General features: G+C 35.8%; 1 protein-coding gene across 2 annotated transcripts in view; it reads left to right on the forward strand.

Annotated features, from left to right (window-relative positions):
- The window catches only part of LOC129578000 (cyclic nucleotide-gated cation channel alpha-3), a 69,819-nt gene that overhangs the window by 44,140 nt on the left and 9,707 nt on the right, over nucleotides 1-15,972 (forward strand). For both annotated transcript variants that reach the window (XM_055466014.1, XM_055466015.1), the window contains 3 exons: nucleotides 10,114-10,265; nucleotides 12,670-12,811; nucleotides 13,505-13,654. In XM_055466014.1, coding sequence (XP_055321989.1) covers nucleotides 10,114-10,265; nucleotides 12,670-12,811; nucleotides 13,505-13,654 — 444 coding nt within the window. The remainder of the gene's footprint in view (nucleotides 1-10,113; nucleotides 10,266-12,669; nucleotides 12,812-13,504; nucleotides 13,655-15,972) is intronic.

Here is a 15,972-nt window from a genome sequence, read left to right on the forward strand (position 1 = left end):
TATCACGTTTTGTCGGGAGTTGTTTTCCATAAACATATGTGCCGTAAAAATTAAAAATGAAACTTTGTCGAACAAATCCCAATCTGAATACATTCTACTGTTTACTGGAATAGAAGTTTTCAAAGTCTGTACGGAAATATAAATAAACTGATTAAGTATACCATGACGCTCGATGCATTGTATTGTAAACTATACTTTACAAGTAAAAATGATCAATTTTTCATCCAATTTACTTGGAATTTGGCATAGATAACTTTTGTGATACAAAAATAAAATTCCAATATCCAAATAGCAGTTATATCGGAAGAAAAGCATAGTTGCAGAATGAAATCTTCAATTTTTCACTGATTTTTGAAATTGGACCAAAAATTTTTTTTGGGAAGTACTCGAATAGATTGTCCGATTGTATTGGAATTGTATCTGGCAACTGTCATGAGTAAAGAAAAGTTCCGCATTTGGTAGCGATTTTCGAAGAAGTTCTGTCTTTTTTGAGCCCATTTCTATTCATTGATTCCTGGATTTTTCATTCACTCATTTCACTTCAATCTCGACTCTACCCAAACAAGGCCATCAAAACCAATATATATTGGCACTTGATTTTCCTTGTAGTTCTTTGTAAAATGATTGTTATCATCTCTACAAAGAAGGGAAATCAACTGAATTTGAAGTGAAATGAGTGAACGAAAAATCCAGGAATCAATGCTTCTTTGCTCATGGCAGTAGCCAAGAGCAATTCCAACACAATCGGATAAGCTATTCGAGTCCAGTATAAGAGAAAAATTGAGGAAACTCTCCATTGAAAAATCAGAAATTCTACCTTGTAAAGTATAGTTTACATGTGCAGTATGTATACTACATAGTGAACTTCAGCTACATAGTATATAATACAGCGTATGTAGCAAGGCATTGCACTTGTTACGCATATAAAGATGTATTTTATATATTAAAAACAAGAATTTGCCATTTTCCATAATTATTTTCCCTCAAATTCCACTTTGTAAAGTATAGTTTACATGTGTAGAATATGTGCTACTAAATTCAAATATATACACGGTACATGACGACATAATATTTTAAAATTCAAATTTGAATTAAACGCTATCGAATCAAACTTTCAATGCGTGTAATTGAAATTTGAACTTGAAAATTGTTGTGTTGTCGTGTTCCGTGTATAGAACTGAATTTCACTATGTAGCACAAATGCTAAAAAAGTGCTGTACTTTGCAAGGTAGAATTTACAAGGTCGAATTTGTAGTACTAGATCCGCTGTCAAAATATACTTGCGTTCACTACGTTGGGCGCGTAGTATACGTTTGAAGTTTCGTTTCCACGCCCCGAAATATCCCATTGATGATCAATTGGAAACACGGCGAACTACTGTTTTAATTTCTGCCATCTTCCTTGGAACTACCGGACTTTGATGGAAATGCCGGCTATTTCAATCACTGTATCATGCACTCACTTTTGTCACTTGAGGCATAGAACGTCGTTCAACGAAGAAAATATTCGTCTGCATACGAAAAACTTTACCAGTTTGCAAATATCTCTTTGGTCGATAGACAAACTATTTGCTCAATTAACCTAATGAATGAATCAAGTGACAGTAAATTCAACGAATTAACCCGATCAATGAAATTCCAAATTAATTGAATTAAAACTGTGGACGTCACTTTAATGACATTTTTAAACATTGAAACAGCAACAGCAACAATCGGGCAAATGGCAATCGGCGGTAACACGGTAGCCATGATAACCTGAAATTCCCTTCCGAATGGCTGCCATTGAATTTGGTTGTTGTCGTGTAAACAAAATATTCGGGCTATCAAACTGGTGTGCAGCACAACTGCCCGGTCTCTCAGCGCAATGAATATGTCATTCAACAATAATAACAACAACAGAAGAAAAACCAAAAGCTCAAAGCGATTCGATGTTGACGAAACGTAAACATTGGCGTTTCCGGTCGGTTTTCTGACAGCTCATCAAAGTGGTTGGAAAAGCCAATTTCCAATCCACCCAAAAGCCAAAACAACACCAACAATAATGATAATAAAAATAGCTGCAACAATAACAGCATCAGCATCAGTATCAGGGGCAGCGGCAGCGGTGTGCGAGCTAAGTTGGAAAATAAATATTCGTTCAGCTGAGATAGGTTAATGCTAATGAAGAAAGCGGCTGTCTCTGGCTAGTAAAAATAAGCGCCGCTCATAATTTGATGGTTTTTGTGTCGATCAACTGACGGACTATAACGGAATATATAAGTTAAAATGCAAATTAAAAAAAAACGCTTCGATTTTTTTTGCTTTCATTCGTTTTTGGAATTTTAACGACATGCAACTTTTTCCCATGACTTTGTTGTGATAGCGTTCCGGATGGAATGGGGGGGGGGGGGGGGGCGGCGAGCGTGAAACCAAACAATTTATGCACTGTGACTGGTGTGTGTGTGATTCTCGCAGCGAGTTTACGATGTATACAGGATATGAAATGTGAAACAAACCATACACAAACAGCCATCGAGTCACCCGTTGAGCCATGAATGTTATTGGTATTGCTGTTGTTGGCCGCCACGCTCCTGATTCTCGTTTCATTTGAGTGAGCAAACAATACGGGAATTTCCTATCCCCAAAATATATAGTATTTTTGTATCTCATAAAATCTAGCATATAATTCAATGTTTGCCTATCATATCAAATAAAAATCACCAAGTGCTAGCCACCCATAACATTTTTTACATAACGGGTTACTATAACCGCGTTAGCACGAACACAATGCACTCGATTCTCTGGCAGAAAATGCAAAACAAACAAGAATTGATGTTGAGCGTTGATTTTAAAAGGGATTGCCGTTCAACTTGGTGAAAATTGATAATATATTCCCGAAAATGACGTCTATTTGCCACACGTTACGCTGTATATGGCTGAAGGCAGGAGCAGAAAAACCGCTGAAAATTATCAGAAAGTACAAATTTTTATTATGCGAACAATATTTCTTTAGTGTTGATAAAAGCGTTTGAAAATCGTCTCCTATAAAAAGGATGTTCCTTTCACAATTTCACCCATATTTTTTGCGTATGGGCGTTGAACACATGTGTGTGTGTGTGTGTGTGAGTGATGCTCATTAGTGATTCAGAGCCATGAAATAATGTAATTATTATAAATAATGCGGCAAACATGACGCATGGATATCGAGGTGTAATTTTATTGTGTGGTTGAATCCGCAGCACATGAGCGAGCATGTCATTTGTTACACACTTTGGATGAGCTTTTGCCTGACTGATTAATCATCTCGCATGTTCTCTTTTTTCTCATTGCCGATGCCATTACGAACTCATGATCTGATTATACGCATTTGGTAAATTCGCTTTAATTGAATATGTAAACATTCGTCTTATCGCCAATCACCTGATGCCTCAAACGAACTTTCGTCACCATTTTGCGTTTTGGTATTTTAAAATATGGCCAACAATAACAACAACAAATGCGAATACCATCGAAATGCTCGTGAAAAATGTATTCTATTCATTGGCGTACTAAATCAACAGACCGTATTAAACTCTATGTAGTGCACAGAATGGCAATATACAAAGCAAACGAACAAACGAACGAATGGAGAAGAAAAATTAGAAGCAAAAGAAAATAGGACATCCAAATATCAAATAAATCAAATCACGTTCTCGTGAGTAATCAAGCGCAAAGTTGAAACTTCTTTTTTGCCGCTTATCGTTGTTGTTGTCACATCCACTTAGTTTGTTTTGTTTCGTTTTTATCTTCTCTCTCTCTCTCTCTCTACCTCCCTCCCTCCCTTTGTTATGTCATTTCATTTTATTTCGTCTGCGTAGAGATTTTCCTTCCACTGCATCCGGTTCATGAGATTCGCTTCGAGAAGAGGGAAATACATATATAAGCCGGTTTATACGTTCGCAATAAAAAAAGATCTATTTAATTCACTCTCGTTCGCAATCGGATCGTTATATTCATGAATGCATCGGAAAATCATTATTTTATTTATTATTAACTTCAATCATAAAATGTTTGCCATTTGCGACAGCAAATGAATAAATCTTGGTAAGAAATGATGCGAAACATCATGACCTATAATTTCTTTCACAACGTGAAACATCATTAGATCGAAAACACACAAAAGTATGGCTACAAGCGAAAAAAAAGAGCATCACACCAACCAATTCGAATAAAAGAATATTTGTGGAAGGAAATACACAAAAAAATAAAACAATTGGCCCTATTTTATGAGCTTCAAGTATTTGATCTTTATAGCTGAGTGAAAGAAAAATTGCTAAGCAATAGATGCGGTATTTGAACGGCCTTGAATAAACTGGACGCAACAACTTCTATCGAACCATAATTATAATTGGAATTTTTCACGTGATTTTCAAGAAGCAGCTCAACGATGTAAGCTTGCATTTAAAATACGCAACATTAATAACATATATTACCCATATACAATCATTTTTTATTGCCGTTTGCATACACATTCCAAATTATGCGCATTTAATCGCAGACAATGCCAATTCGCCATGTATTCATCATGTTTATACGCATGTTTTGCAAATGAATAAACAGCCCTTGGCATAAAGCGGGAGTGAGTGAGAGCAAACAAATAAGCCAGCGAGACTACAGAAATTGAGAGAGCGAGATGGCTTGACTTTTGATGAATAATAATAATAGACAGTATAAATACACCGGTTCGATGTCAAATGTTCGATGTCACGCGGTTCGATGTCACGCGGTTTTTTTTTCTTCTCATTTTTGGAATTCAAATAAAATATTTCAACAAAAAAGCTCAGCGAAGCACAGTTTAGTTTCGAACAAAAAGAGAAGAAAAACACACGGAAAATATGGACTCGATTTTTGTTGAATTCGGTCTGATTTATGCATTTTATCACTATATATTTCGGGACTATGTCCAAACTTTTTGCATCAATAGTTGATTTGGTTTTTTTTAACCTAATTTTTGGGGGTATAATCAACTTAATTAAAACGATACTATGTTTCCAACTTTTTTGACATAGATAATATCTCTTAAATTAGTAGATGCAATGTATTATATGCAGCCAGCCAGCTATGCAGGGAAAAAACACACACTAAAAATGATGAAATTACCATGTTGTGTGATGTCATGTGAAACTTGATTCGTATGAATCGAATGAATTTTTTGAAAATTCCTCATATAACGCTAATTCGGATATTGTATCGTGTCACCTGATACGATTTTCCGGAATCAAATATTGTTTACATTACAGATCACAATAGAGGTCAGTCGGTTGGCCGGTTAAAGCTCACATGTGCAAATAGTGATAGCATTACCTTTAATTTCCTGATTGAACGTTAAAGAGAAGAGAGAAAAAAAAAATCACATACCATGACGTTGAATATGTTGAATGCTTGCATCGAATGTGACACTATTCCAATTTTAATATTAAATACGAACGCATTTTTGTTCTTGTTGCCGCTGCTGCTGCTGCTGCTGTCGTTTTGGACCAAGTTTTAAACGAAATTCATGTCCTAAAATCTAATTATAGCATTAATGATGTTCAGCGATGACGACAATTCATTTATTTCATAGTCAAAAATGTGTATTTATGGGAACGTGTTTGTTAATGATGCCACATACATGATTGCCCTGCTACGCTAAGTAAATGCGCTAAAAACACAAAACAACGGCACAAATTCTGCAGTCGTCGTGTATTCAAAAGCGTTCTAGCTTCTTCTTTTTTTTCCACCGTTGCTTGCTCATTGGTTCCGGCTCTCGCATGTGATATTATTTTTATGCTTGCTGTTTATGAAAACATGAGATTGGCGGGGCAAACGGACCAGGTGAAACATACACAGGCATTAGGTAATAACAACCATCGAATCGAAAACGGTTATCTTTAACATTGACAAATAATAACCCGAAATTTATCATTGCTGGTTGAGCAGCGTGGACTAATGGACTTGAGCTTTTGGCCGTGTCATAACGTATGTGTATGGTTCTGCCTCGTTAGTTCCCTCTCTCCCCCCGTTTCGCCTCACTCCATTCACTTAAAATCCAATTTATATTTACCAATTAATAGAAATCAAGTGGTAATTGCATTTTGAAACTAATTCTAATTTGTGTTTTGCATTATGCCGATCAGTTCTGTATATGGCAGTATGAATATTCTGGCCAATTGCATACACAGTCACATTAGATGACCGCAATAAACAGACAAAGGATATAAAACGTGGAAAATACTGTAGCGCCCGTCGCCGCCTCTCAGTTGCACTGAGAGAGAGAGAGAGAGATTATTGAAACAACTGTTATTCACCGTCGCACCATGGCACCATATATGTGCGCATTCATTGGATTATGAATGAGGGTAGAGTGGAACCGGTCTCGGACTACTGCAATGTCATTATAATTAACATTCAACGGCAGCAACGGAGTGAGAGGTGTGTGAAAAAGATGGGACAAAAATTGATTGTGGCTTAGAGCCATGAAGCGATTTTGTTTAAATACAAATTGAGAATCTTGTTTATTTTATTTTGTGCCGTTGTTCTCTGTGCATATGTTATATTGCTTCACATTTGACATACACATACACCATTCCATATTGAATGGTCATACAATAAACACATACGTAAACAAACCCGCACATGCCACAAACTTCCACTAACCGATTATCTCCTACGAATTTATGCAGGAAATATAACAGAAACGATCAAACAAGCGGAAAAAAATGGATAGAAGCGTGTAAAGTGCACATTGGATCAATTACATATTCTTAGTATATATGCTTGGGTTGATCTCTCCTGATCGCTGTACAAAGAAATGGCATATTTGAATTTTAAAGGTGTTCTTCTTGTTCTTCTGCAATTGTTATCACCAGCCATTTTACCTTGGTCTAGTGATGAACACAATTCAATTATTGAGCTAAACAAGTTTCTTGTAATTGATGGTAATTGGGGTTTTGCACGGCCGTAAGATTGAAAATCAATCGCATTAAACTGTAATAATTCCATTTGTGTTTGGCAGCAAGCACGAATGACTTTTCCAAACAAAATCACCATCAAATCAATTGTCACAAAATTGTTCAATGGTAAAAACGACCATTTTCAATGTACAAATGAGTCGTAATGGGTCGACATATTGAGGAAAATTGTGATTAAAAAGCATGAAAACGAAATGAAATGAACGAATAAGAGCTTGCAAAGAAATCGCCATTAAGGGTGTTCATCCAGTTGAGAAAGAGAGAAAGAGAGAGTGAGACAGCTATAAAATGCACATTAAATTAATCGATTTGTTCGGATGCCAATTAGGACTTTTATTAGTTCAGACTTTCAATGGGAAAATGGTGTATCGTGCAATTTTAATAATTCACTTGGCGATTGTAAAACAGAACTTGAACGATGGCTACACACACCCGACAATCAAATCGGTTTCATTTCAAACACTTGTTCGCACGCCTTGCACCAATGGTTTGCAAAAATATGGAAGTGGAAACGGACGAGATGTAAGAAGATGAAGAAAAAAGAAACGAAACGACTCTATTTATAATCACTTGAACATAATTCAATAATTCAATAAAACCCAAAACACTACTTAAAACTAAGCAAAGTTTCGTAAATCTTATTTCCGTGTTTTATACACACTATCTTAGCAAGCGGAATCATTATCAAGTTCCAACTCATGGTGATGGATTAATATCGTAGTGTTTGGACTAGCAACGGATGATCTGGATGTGAATTTTATGTTTAAATAATTACTCGAAAGGGATTATGTGTGCCGTATCATCTCATCGTTAAATTGTGTTCGTTGCAAGAAATTATTTCTCTCTTTCACTCCCAAACATAAAATGTGAGCGACTATACCTAGTAGACATGTAAACTTTCGCTGCATCTTGAAACCCCGTTGCGCATTATTCCATGGCCATCAAGTCACGCTCGGAATTTAATTGAAACGAATTTGAAATTATGCATATTTTTAGATAAACAAAATTTCATTTAATTTCAACTCCCGTACAGAACTTTCAAAGTGGTTAAGTCGTCTTAAAAACGGGGTTCAAATCAAATTAAATAACGGAAATTTGAGCTGAGTGCACATTTTATGCATTTTACTTCAAAAGATACACATTTAATATTTTCCTATGGTATGCAACGAGAAATTGGACTGGGGGAAATTATTTGCTTAGAATTTTCAAGTATTCAATTGAGAAATAGTTTGTAGACAAGTTTTCTTCAATTACGTCGATCAGAGATGCCGTGTATGCATCTTAATGAAGTATGACAACGATGTAGACGTATGTCCTTATATTATAAAATATTAAAATACCTACGAAAATTCCTTAAAAATATAATATCATCAAAGTCTTATGTTTAAATATATAAAAAAAATCTTCAAATCAAAATGAGTAAATTTGTAAGAGTTGAAATTCTCTTTCTGTGTACGTGTACATGCACACCCATCGACAGATGGTAAATGTCCGTCGATTTAATAACATCCTATTCCAAACCATTTCAATGAAATGTGCATTTGGCCTGAAGAACGGCTGATATGAAAACGGTTTTTAAAAAGTCATTTTGCCGATTTAATTCTGCCATCGTAAACCTATATGCTTTAGATAAATGGAATAATGCTGGTATATCATTGCAATCACGTTCATGGCTGAAAATTTATGACGTGTAGAGTGGCGTCAAATTAAATTCGCTTAGAATCATCAACATCGACATTTACATCATCATTTCTCATACCAGCCCACCCGCCCGCACACACACACACACACACGCGCGCAGACAGACAAACAAACCCAAGCAAAAATTCACACAGAATTGTTGCGTTAACACATATCGGACACTGTTCTCACACGGTTTTGAACGTCAAACCGTGTGGCTATAGTATAGTAGAGTGTGAAGTCGTTTGACACCATTTTTGATTTTAAATAACCGTGTGGATGCAGTGTAAGTTTGTATTGGACAGTGTGAAAGCCACACTGTTTTACATTTAAAACCATGTCGTCGAAGCTAGGGGTTAGACACCAATTTCTAGTATAGCTAGTTTGTTCAAATCGGTTCAAATATGCGTTTAGTTTCTTCTAGTTTTTCTAGTATACAAGCAGAAACGCAAATATTCTGCTAGTATTTCTAGTATCGTACCATTGCTTCTTCCATAAGTATAGCATTGCCAATGCATTTCTTATGGAAGGATTAATGGTACTTTTTGTAAACAAAACATTTGAACTCCATAAGCAAAGCATTGGCAGTATATTTTAAATGGAAGAATTTGTCCATATAAAAACCACTGGCAATGCTATTCTTATGGAAGAGGCATCACTCATTTTGTTCACAAATATTCTTCTAGTAACTTCTAGTATGCTCAATTTTTGCTAGTTTTCTTCTAGTGCTATTTCGTGTCTACCCCCTAGCATCGAAGTGTCTGACCGTTGCGTTATCATGGCGAATTTTGAAACCATTTCTGGTATCGACTCTTGATACCCGAACAAACTTACACTGCATCCACACGATTATTTGAAATCAAAAATGATGCCAAACGGCTTCACACTCTATTATACTACAGCCACACGGTTTAACGTTCAAAACCGTGTGAGAACAGTGCCAGACATGCGTTAACGCAACGTCAATTCAGTGTGAATTTTTGCTTGGGACACCACATACATACATAGAAATGAAGCAATTATAATAACACATTTTAGTGTGAGTCGCATTCGAGTGCGGGGGTTTACATGTTCATATCCGGTATGCTCTGTCAATCGAGGTGCGGCTAATATTAAATTCAATTCACTTTCCGAAACATTATTGCAATTTATATTGTAATTTAATTACTGCTGTCATTTAACCGAGTAATATAAATAAGAAATTGCTTTCGACGCTCTCACCTGGACGATTTACTGTTGAATCAAACGATGCAAGAAAAAAAAAATAGAGCGTACGAAATCCCAACTAAGCGAGAGCTTGAATATCATTCCAATTTAAATACCCATTTAAATTTATGCGAATCATCATTTTTTCCTCTCATCTGTCTGCACAAACTAATTTGCATGAATCGTCATGTGAAAAACGGAAATTAATTGTGTTTTTTATTTTCATTTCATATGCTCGCTACACACACACACACACACAGCTAAATTGGATGGTGTAAAAACATATATGCGAATGAGACGTGTGCCTAATCATCTCCAAGTGAAAGTAATAAAATGGTTTGACTATCTATGGCTATCACAGAAATGTTCGGACGAGGAACGAGCTGTATCGTGTCTTCCTGATAAATTAAAGGTAACAATTTATATCTATCTTTTCATTTTATATATCGTTATAAATTGTGGTACAATGCATTTTTCTCTTGCTCAAGAAATGACAAAGTAACATTATGGCAGTTTTTTTCTTCCTTCATAAGAATCGTGTTTCGCATAACACGTGGTATTCGACTAGCACATTATACAGCACTTGTATTGGTAACTGAGTCATGAGCTTTCAATGATTATTGAAAGCTGAAAATAGGCTGCGCGCTCGTCAAGGAAACCTCGAATAGTGGAAAATTTGGCAAGAAAAGCACGGAAAATGAAACGGTGGTGAAATCCAGTAGATAAAATGATAAAATGACGAAATCGGAAGAGTTGACATTTAACAAGAATTTCGTTCAAACGAATAAATGAAATTGCTACGAAAGAGATATGTTGAATGTGCGGACGAAAACGAGACGACAAAGAAAGAGACAGCGAGACGAGGAGATGGAGAATGTCAATTTGGTAGCTCAGCAATTCACTTCAATCATTTTCATCATATACGAAAATAGTTTACGAAGATATTGAGCATCGAGTGTTGGACCGCATGCACTGTCGTTTCCATTTCGTTTCTTGTGCAGTAGAATGAGTTAGAAGAGGAAATCGACTTTTAGCTATCTCTAACAATCTCATTATATATGAGGTGTGCACTTTGAAAACGAGAATTGTAACTCTATTATGCTTAAAGGCTCCGGGAAAATAATAATTTGATCGAAATGCTCGAAACCTGATCTACCACCCGACAACACTCAATATATACATAAATTCGTTATATTTACAAACTGTATCATTGTCGCAATTTACCATATATATTTCGTTTTCATGTCGATTTCGGATTCGGTTCATATGACTGCTGTGCTTTCCCCTGCCTTCATCTATTCCCTTTTTCTGTTTTGCAAAGATCCTCAATCACTTCACAATCATTTCCTCTGTTGGCAGAGCAAAGAAAAAACTTTATCCATTTGAGGATTGTGGGAAAAAAATGGTACATTGTTCATTGTCACTGTCATTCACATTATTTGTTCTCGTTCCCCATTTTCGTCGCCATTACAATGAGTGAACTTTGCAAACAAAATGACTAGCGTTTGGATCAGCGAGGGCATTTATCTTTATTTTACTTTAACAACGCCCCGATTCATATATGTATTATTGTCATGTAATACATGTCATTTATTCATTGTTCAACCACACAACAACAACAACAAACATGCTATTGCATCCCCTTGCGAGATCTGTGAACAACACATTCATTTGTAACGCATCGCTTTGAATATTTATTGTTAATTTTCGTCGCAAAAGTGATTACTTTCTTGTATCACATTTTTTTTCTGCCATCGTCTTTCGCAATGATCAAATGGCAATTCTGCAGCATTTATAACCGAATCATCATTCTTTACGGTAGAAAAATGATGATATACTAGTACACACGTCGGGTAATCTTAAATTTTAATCCGAAACGATAATGATGACGATGAGTGGAGAAAAATTAATTTTAAATTGAACATCATTGGAAACGTTGCAATGAAAATATAGAATTTTAAATGCATTACCCAAAAACTTGAACAGGTGATTCAATTCATCGTTTATGATTCATAACCTGATATTTTCGATTAAAATGAGAAAAATTGCAATTCGATCGTGTATGCTTTTTTCCCCTCGCCGAATCTATCAATTTTTCAACTCAATAATAATGTTGAACATTCAACGGTATAATGTGCCAGAAATGCGGATAAATTGCATGTAGTTTCCAAATGGTTGAAGAAGCACGTAACGATGAAGGAAAAAAAATGGAGAAATTGAGAGAATTTGCAGCAATGAGAGTTGCCAAAACGAATTTATCGAATGAATTCATTTAGCTAGAAACTTGAAAGATTTGGTAAGTATTGAAAATGACCTGGTGGCACGTGCCACGATCGTTGAGCCAAATTGTTGGTACATGGATTTCGAATAATAAGATGAAAGCACCGAGTAGTCATTTCACATGAATTTTTCGTGAAATTGACTGTATAAAGAACTATATAAGATGGGAAAAAATGTCATTTTATGTTACTTTGTTGTTCAAGTGCTTTTGACATACACATACCGAGTGTTAGAGAGTGGTGTGTGAGTGAGGGAGCGGTTTCCGGTATGTTGTTGATTTGTGGGGGAGGGAGGAATCAGGCGCTTTGTGACTGAACATCGAAAATTCAGAATTTTCTTTTCCTTGAAAAAAAAAATCCGCTTCCTCACAGCACTTCCGCTCTACTACATTTGAATTTCGTATAAAAATTTTAATGAAGTACGAGTACTAGCAAGTTTGGATTTATGAAAAATAAAAAGTCATTCTTTTGACCATTTTGTCATGATATTATCTTTCTTGTTTTCGATTTTTTTCTCCCCTAAAAAAACAATAACAGGCTGAAATAGCAATAAACGTCCATTTAGATACTTTGAAACGTGTAGAAATATTCCAAAATACTGAGGCTGGTTTCCTATGCGAACTAGTATTGCGATTGCGACCGGTTGTTTTTTCACCTGGCGATTTCATTTGCAGAAAAGGTAACGTATTTTTGAAGGCATGTCAAAATACCAAAAACATTTTTTTTTTCTCATGGAATCCGTATTTTCATTCCTCGTACCTGTGTTATCACACCGTTGAAATGAATGAGGACGATATGGTGCCTGTCTATTTGTTTTGTTAGCCGCCTGTCAAAATATATCAAAAAATCGAAACTTAAACGACATCTATCCAAATCACTCATTTGACTTTGGAATGGATGTCATTGAGCGCACCATTCGCTCTCCCGGAGAGTTCCAAACAGCATTAATCTATTGTTTGGCCCAGTGTTTGGAAAGTGTGTCGCTTAAATTGGAAATTTATGCAGGCTTTTGTTTTGTTCACTGCAATTGTAAAGCTCACAGCAAGTTTTATAATTATGCAACCCTTTTTTGGGGTTGCTTATTGACGTGTGAGCATAGTGTTGAAGTGAAACAGAAACAGCAATATAATTCTGATGTGACATTTCTAATTTCTATTTCTGTGCATATCTTTCTCTTTTTCTTTCTCTCTCTCTCTCTCTCTCTCTCTCTCTCGCTGTTTCGACCCCTTTTTTTGTTCCTGTCTTCATTTCGTCGTCTTCCATTTACCCCATCTCGGTGTTCCTCTGCCGTGTCGTGCTGCTCAATAACAACAACAAACAACTGAACCCAATGGATTCACGGATCGAATGCGGAAACTAACGATGCATATAGGTGAAGTTGGCAAGGAAATGTATATAGTAAATCGTGGTCGATTACAAGTTGTCGCTGATAATGGTAAAACTGTGATGGCATCACTGAAGGCAGGTTGTTATTTCGGTGAAATAAGTATTCTCAATATGGGAACAGCAGGTAAAGAGCTTGGTAAATATCGACAGCGCCCAGGCCAAGTATATAAAATCCAATATAAATGAGATAATGAAAAGAAAAGAGACACAAAATCAACACACACATTTTTTTCTCAGTTTTGAATATGAATTTTTGTGAAACAGCTCCGATTGCCTGCAAATTGATGATTCAACACCAAAACTAAGACTTGTTTAAACACTTTTATTTTCTTCTTCCAATTCAACGCCTACGTCTTGTTTCATTTCAATTTGTTTTTTTTTCTTCTATTCTTTGGATGAAACAAAAAAAAAATATATATTGTATGATTGACGCATCGTATATTCCTCTATAACTATTGTTATTATTATAATTTGTGTCCGTGTGAATTCGAGTTCGAAGTTTGAGTTGTTTTGTTTCTAACACACTAATTATTATATTGCAAGTTGCATAGCGTCCTTAGAGTATTTATATTATGGTAATAAAAGTCTGTGCTTTTTTTCTGCATTTTTCCGAATCCTCATTCAAACTTGCGTATTTGCTTCAACTTATTATAATGCATCTGAAACAATTGTTCTGCCCCTCCTTTTCACCTCTTTTATATAATTGAATGAAGGCACATTCATTGCCTCTTCTTTGATTTTGAATTTTGCACTTGTTTATGCATAATTAACAATTCTCTTGGAATGATTGTGTTCTGCCAGAGATGGAGAGTGAGTGAGATATACGTTTATGGACCAACTCTTTATTTGACGCCCTGAGAAGAAAAACCTTTCCTACAAAACCTGTGCGCAGAACACAAACACAGAAATTTTTTAGTCAAAAGTCGAACAGCAAATTTGCGAGCGCAAAAACCCAATATATTTACAGCGAGCGCAAAAGTATAACAAGCCTACTAGCATGCAAACTCCGTATAAGTAGGCCCGTTATGCTTTTGCGCTCGCTGTAAATATATTAGGTTTTTGCGCTCGCAAATTTGATGTTCGCCTTTTGACTAAAAAATTTCTGTGTTTGTGTTCTGCGCACAGGTTTTGTAGGAAAGGTTTTTCTTCTCAGGCCGTCATTTTAGGTTTTTGTTTTTTTTTTGGTAGATATAGTTTCACTTCGAGTGGCATTCCAGCATTCCAAGTCCCAATGAAATGGGAGATAGTCATTGTAGGTATGACCTACATTCACCAAAAGATAATAATTCGAATAATTCGTTCAACTTTGTGTCGTCCATGAATTTGTGTTGACGTTCAGGACAAACAAGTATTGAATAAATGATTTCGAATGGAAAATAAACCGAGATTGTGTATCTTGTTCACTTGAGACTTGTTCACTGTTCAGGTATTTGTTTTTTCCCCTATTTAACTTTTCTGCTATACAAACACACACACACACACACACACACACACACACACACACACTCCTATAGACTGGTATACCAGATCACCGTTTGTCGATTTCGATGTAAACAGTAACTGTAGACCGAAAACTTCCATTAATCAATCGGAACACGGCCGAAGCCATTCCATCTGCAGAGCAGAAATATAAAGACATAGCTTTGGTTTTGTTACCAATGCGAATGCAAAACGCGTAAATTTCCACATAGACCATTATTGTTGAACAACACCAAAATGGAAAATGATATAAATAAACCAGGGGATTTTCATGCAGATGTTATAATTCGAACAATTTTATTGGGTTCCTATAGACAAATCTCTCGATTAACATTTCTATTAATAATTATGTTCGTACCGTATTGGCATTGTCAAAATGTTTATATCGATTTAAGTGATAAAGACGAAGTGGTTGTCCCTCTCTCTCTCTCTCTCTGTGCGTGTGCGTGAGAGAGAGGTGTCTAATTTAGAATTATCATACAAGACGTCTGGATGAAATTAGATACATCATAAAATACTCGACCCGTTGTCAAACTAAATTGATAAATAATTAGGTACAAAAAGGTAGTGAGGCGACCCTTTGTTGTATTTTGCGTTAAATACATTTATAATTTCATATATGTGATCATTTAATTATAATTTCCATTCGATGGTATCACATTCTCTTCACATGTCGTGCTAAATTGTTCAAATGCTCAAGTGCTTTACTCGATCCCAGATACAAAATCGCATGCTATTCATAGACACGCATTTGGTCCAGGTCTGTTCCGGGTGGTATATCAAATTTGTATACCATCGATACAGAAAATGGGAAAACGGAGAAAAAGAACTGTAGGCTCAAAGTAAAACACCTAGTTTCGAGATTGTAATTTCGTGAATATAAATTGCTTGAATTAAATAACGCGATTCCTACTACAGTTTCCAAGCAAAAGAGACGAAAAAACATCTTAAACCGTAAACATTTCAACATCTAAA

This window comes from Sitodiplosis mosellana, unplaced genomic scaffold (genome assembly GCF_009176505.1).
Source record: "Sitodiplosis mosellana isolate CC-2019 unplaced genomic scaffold, AAFC_SMos_1.0 Smas_scaffold_6226, whole genome shotgun sequence".
Lineage (NCBI taxonomy): Eukaryota > Metazoa > Arthropoda > Insecta > Diptera > Cecidomyiidae > Sitodiplosis > Sitodiplosis mosellana.